Source organism: Frankliniella occidentalis, unplaced genomic scaffold, assembly GCF_000697945.3.
Source record: "Frankliniella occidentalis isolate FOCC.00 unplaced genomic scaffold, Focc_3.1 Scaffold1, whole genome shotgun sequence".
Taxonomy (NCBI): Eukaryota; Metazoa; Arthropoda; class Insecta; order Thysanoptera; family Thripidae; genus Frankliniella; species Frankliniella occidentalis.
The window spans coordinates 379,007-384,428 of NW_026267131.1; the positions used below are offsets into that span (position 1 = coordinate 379,007).

The following is a 5,422-nucleotide window of genomic DNA, read 5'->3' on the forward strand; positions in this document are numbered from 1 at the left end:
TTCCAGATATTCCACAAATATTCCAGATATTCCACAAATATTCCAGATATTCCACAAATATTCCAGATATTCCACAAATATTCCAGATATTCCACGAATATTCCAGATATTCCATGTGTACACCAAAAATCTGAGCGGTCGACCCCTCACAGACAGGACATGTCCTCCCCTCGTCCGCGGACTTGCCTTGTCCCGTGGGTGAGGAGGATGTCGCTCGCGACCACAGATGGTTGGGGCATGTCGTCGGGGCGCGCCGGGCACACCTGGGCGCGCTGGAGCGTCAGCACCACGCCGTTCTCCACGCCACCGTTGTGGAGCCGGACGACGAGGGGCCCGGGCCCGGGGGCCACGAAGCGCACCACGGGCTTGTCTGCGTCCAGGAACGTCTCCGTGCGGCAGGCCGTGCCGCCGCACAGCACCTGCACGGCGACCTGCGGCCGGCCCGACAGCGTCAGCAGCGCCAAGCTGGTTACAGGCGGACGTACTTGTTGTAGGGGAAAAGGATGGGCACTTACTTGACACCACAAAACGCACTTCTTTCAGCCCGTGTAAAATGCCGAAAGCACTACTATAGGAGCCATGGCGTTTAACACATACGGGAATGGAAATAGGGTAGCTAAGCCAATAGCTAAATTATTTAGCCAAGAAGCTAAAAATTTGTCGTAGCTTAACAGTTGGCTGAACCATTTCAGGGGATATTTTTGAACCGCTCTAGTGTCGCTAGGGCTGCAGGGGCGATGGCGCCTTACGGACGACCGGAGGCAAACCCGCAACACTGAAGCGAATTGAAGCGAATTCAAAGATACACAGCTAAAAAACTAGTTATCAACTATTAAGCAATTGGCTTCGCTTCCACAACCTTTCTTTTCTTCCTCGTGGCTAATTACATCGGTGCACATTTACAGTTTCGGAAACAACATTGTCAAAATATAAAACATAAACAAACCTGCTGGCCATTGCGTACACTTGCTCGTCGCACTCAAACGAGGAGAGCACGAGTAGGGTGCCTTTGGGTTGTGTAGAGAAAGACGCCGCGCCGTTCTGGGTCCGCTTGCGTGGACACACTGTTTTCGGAGTACGCTGCCAACAAGTCGCCAACGGTCAGTGACAGGCAGGGGCTGGGGAATCACCGCTCTGAGTATTGGTTAATTTACAGTTTTCACTGAATAGAATGACCGAGTGTTACTTTAAAAAGGGATACTTTCCGTATGACATGGATGTCACTTGGTTGTCAGCAATTCCATTTGCTCTGTTTTTGTCACAGGGTTAAATATAGAGAATAGTATTCCTCGCTCGTTTTGGAGGTTACCGGTCGAACCACTAACCTTCCTTTCTCCTACGCGTTCCTTTCCTGCCTATTGATGAATTGGGAAGTGCCTGAAACACTTCGTTATTTGCAGCCTCCCGGAAAAAACTCACTCCTCTACTTATTGCTCATTTACGTGCTAAATTGATCGTTGTTGGTCTAGTATTTTCCAACGCCTTTTCAAAACACCGTCATGTGACGTACTTGTGACGCCAGGCGATCGATGCGATACTCTGCGCTCTGCGCGAGCCCCCGGTCCGTTCCGATGACGCGTGCCAGACTGCCATGTTCGGGAGAGCTCGGCCGAGCGCTGAGCCGAACAGGATCCGCCCCGAGCCGTACCCCCCCCCCCTCCCCGTCCGCTCATGACAACGCGCGGGAAATTAAAACGGGGCCGCGGAAACGAACGCCAGCGGCCGGTTTCACAGTTTTCGAAAGTGTAAACTTGAACGCGGTGCGCTCTTTTGGTACACACGGGGTTGACGTGTCAATCTCTTTGCCAGGGAGGGCGGACTCACCCTGGTTGCATTTATCATTGCAACACGTTTGCAAAACTCGTTATGTTTGTTTTTAGCGGGGGAAAAAATTGAAAGGCGGCACAAGTTTCCCCTTATTCCTACTACTTTTCAAAACCCTTCTTCGTCCGTGAGGTGTGTATAGTATCGGCCCTCGATGACGACGCCCATCCGCCCAGCTCGTCCCTCGGGCGAGTTGTGCGCTCCCTCCGCGCCCCCCTCCCCCCTTCCCCTCGCGGAGTGTAGAAGGGTTGCCGCTGGCGCGCCCCCCCTAAAGCGGCACCACCTTCCTGCTGCAGAGCGAGCTTCGCCCGCGCCAGGCGTTCCCCCGGGGCGTGGCGGGGCGTGGCGTGGCGGGGCGAGGTGCTCCGTATAATTGAACAATGGCATTATAATTCGGTAGGTCCCGGGCAGGTAGCCCCGTTGGCAGTGTACTCCATTATCCCAGTATTAACGGGAGGCTGGGGGGTGGCGGCCTGGAGGGCTCATCTAGCCTGCACAGTGAGCGTGCGCCGGGGTACTCACGCCCTCAAACTCGCCAACTCCACACACAACTGTTCGGCAGGAGGAGACCACTCAGTACACGGCGGCGGCCGAGCGGCGGGAGGGGGCCCGTCCCGGACGGCTGTTGTGCCTATCCTTCTCCCGCAACAGTAAATATGATTAAGATGAGCGACTAGCCTACGATGTGCCGCATATTTCTTCGACTTTGATGTGCCTACAATAATAAGTTTCCTGATCAGGCGAGGCATAGCCAGGCGAGCGCCCCAATTAAAACAGAAGAATCTACGATGACGACTCCCTCCCCATCATCATCCCTCTTTCTTATGCCCTTCCCGTCGTTGTCTTGGATTTGGCGCGCGCGAGCCGACTGCCACACAAATGAAACGGGTTTTGACGGAGTGAGGAGGACGAGGACCAGGACGAGGACGAGGAGACGGCGCCGAGCAGCCGCGCCGGCCGCGCGCGGCCGTTCCCCCGCCGGCACAAGGGCGAATTTCTCATTCTAATTAGGCCGTTTGCGACGGCCCCCCGCTCCATTCTAGCGAGGTTATTATTGTTTTATGAGACCATTTGTTGTCTAATCCGAGCAGGCCCGGCCGAGGCCCGGCTAACGATTGGATTTTGTTTCCTTTTGTCCCTTGTAATCTTTTGAGTCGTCGCCGCCGGCGGCCGGCGGGGCGGGTCCGGTCCAGCCGTGACGACGAACGACGCGCCGCAAAGATGGAGAAGCAGCAAGCCTCAGAATTATGCAAGCTCCTCGCAAAAAGTCGCGGCCGCCACCGCCGTCGTCGACTGTTTAAATATTTGCCTTGTCAAGAATTCGGACGGCATTTCTCCTCTTCCTGCTCCTCCTCCTCCTCGCCCTGGTTGGTGGCCGTCACTCGCGGCTCTAGAGAGTCGCCCCTCCCCGTCGTCCGGCTGCTCTCTCGCCCTCGCCGCCCCGCCGCCGCCGCTGTTTCGCCTTATATTACAATCGTTTCCGGTCACAATGCCCGGATGTCCGCCGAGTAGAGGGGCTGGTTCCGGTTCCGGCCGAGGCTTTTCCGGGCGTCTTCCCCCTCCCCCACCCCTATTCCCGCGGCGCCCTTGGCGTCCACAGTGAATTGGGAGAGCCAGCCACAGTGAGTCCATGGCTCCTGGAAAGATTGTCATCCGTAGAGGGTCTGGAGTCGCCGACTCGGTATTTAGGCGTCTTTACGAGAGAGCGTCAGTGCAAGGAAGAGAGAGACATGGGGCAGCCACGTCCCCCAACATCACTCACTAGGCCACGGCTGGACTGGGTACAGTGCGGGGAGGGGGGCCTCCAGGGCAGCCCTCTCTCCACGGCGGCGCGGTCACTTAGGATATCTCTCCCGAGCAGAATGCCCCCCCCCTCTCCCCCCTCCCTCCCATACATCGCCATGTCCCCATTCGTCTCAGTATCTCAATGCAGCAGCCCGCAGCCCGCAGCCAGCCCCGCGCCCCGCCCCGCGCAGCGCCCGTCTTGAACATCTCTCCGCGCTGTCTGGACCGCGAAAAATGGATGCTGCGATCCGCCCCGGCTGCCGCTGCCGGCCGCGTGGTCCGCGGACCCTACCGTGTACTGCGACCCCGCGCAGGGTAACTGGACTGAGAGTTGTTGGGATGAGCAGTTTCTCATACAGGAGCTAGTGTCTTGTGGTGGTCTAGTTTCGTGAGACAAGTAGTGTCGCTTCACGGTGAGGCGCCTTAGAGGTTTTCGAAGTCTGTGGGACGTCTGAGGGGCGCTGCCTCACGAGAAGATATCCAACCATTAATCTCGCACTAATCCATAACAATAATGTATCTCAACGTGTGTTAGTTGGTAACGCGACAAGTAATGCCTCAGTTGGTATCTCAGAAAGTGTGTGTGTGTGTGTGTGTGTGTGTGTGTGTGTGTGTGTCGGTCATTCCCTGTCTAGTGTGGTTGTGATATTATTGTATTGAACCCTATCGCGCGCGATTGCTGAGAATTGAGTTTCGCCGAAGTTGTCTCGATCATCTAACCAATGCCATATCTCTACAAGAGTGGCAGGCAAAGGGTGGTGAAGCGGCCGTTGTTTCAGGTGTGGTGTGGGGGGTGTGGGAGGGGACGGGGAGCGGGACCGCCAGGTGCGTCCCCCCAGTCCCCCACGCGCGCGTCGTCGCACCAGTGGCAGTCGTCAAGTCAGCTGGACCCTGTGAACAAGAAAGATTTAACCGCCGTGTACCGCGTACTTCACAGCTGTACATTCTGCAAAGGAGAGCGGGTATACCGAGCAAGTGCGCCACCGTTTCGACACTACGTCGCGGATGTCCCGGCGAGCGCAGCGAACTGGTGAGTGTAACGCGGACGACCATGCGGTAGAGCAAGTTGAGGTTAGGGTAGATCAGTGATCAGTGCTATTTCCCAAGTTGTTAACTGCGTGTGGCACAAAATCACATTTGCATGCAAAATTTGGAACGATCTGGAACTGTACAAATATCAAAACCTGTCTGTAAACTGTTTTGATCAAGTTGTCCACAAAGCTCTTTCTGAAATGACCTGCTATTTATGTTGCAAGTTGCTAAGTATACATCAATGTTTTCTGTTGTGTTTGTGGGGTTCATTGCAGCGGGGCTTTATAGCCCTTTTATGGACCTCATTAATCGAAATCAATCAATCAATAAGGCATATTTTTGTGATTATTGTAAAAAAGTATAGTCTGCTGCTAACATATTATCCCCCAATTTATTTGAATTGCTTGAAATGGACTTTTTCTTAGTGACAGCCTATCAAGAGTAGTTGTTAGTGTTTACCTTAAACTTTATTTGAGGAACCAGTAAGGAATTGTGTAACATGTGGAATGTGTCTGAACTGAGTTTTATAGATATTACTTCAAAAAGCTTTATAGCGGGATGTGTTGGAATGGATCAAATTGAGGTGATTGGGGTTTAATATCATCCTTTCACTTAGTTTACTTAAACTCAAGAACCACTTCCCTTGCAATTTGAGTAGGTTTCTTGAAAGAAAGTTTTGAGAAAGCCGCTACAAATGGTTCAAAATGACCTAATTTCCTAACTCTTTCAAAAATCATCCTAAAAATGAACAACAAAAAATGGGGCTGCTGTGGGACCAATA

The 5,422-nt window shown here is 53.7% G+C and overlaps 2 protein-coding genes across 2 annotated transcripts in view; one reads left to right on the plus strand and one right to left on the minus strand.

Moving 5' to 3' along the window:
• Window positions 1-146: 146 nt before the first annotated feature.
• LOC127749376 (uncharacterized) lies at window positions 147-1,579 on the minus strand. Its single transcript, XM_052267399.1, has 3 exons — window positions 1,326-1,579; window positions 947-1,080; window positions 147-465 (listed from the first exon to the last, which is right to left on the minus strand). The coding sequence occupies exons 2-3, from the start codon at window positions 955-957 to the stop codon at window positions 147-149; spliced, it is 330 nt and encodes a 109-aa protein (XP_052123359.1). The 5' UTR covers window positions 958-1,080; window positions 1,326-1,579.
• Window positions 1,580-4,233: 2,654 nt separating this feature from the next.
• LOC127751300 (uncharacterized) overlaps window positions 4,234-5,422 on the plus strand; it is a 174,135-nt gene continuing 172,946 nt past the window's right edge. The window contains exon 1 of the mRNA XM_052274639.1: window positions 4,234-4,639. Within this exon, the coding sequence (XP_052130599.1) occupies window positions 4,332-4,639 (308 nt within the window). The 5' untranslated portion in view covers window positions 4,234-4,331. The remainder of the gene's footprint in view (window positions 4,640-5,422) is intronic.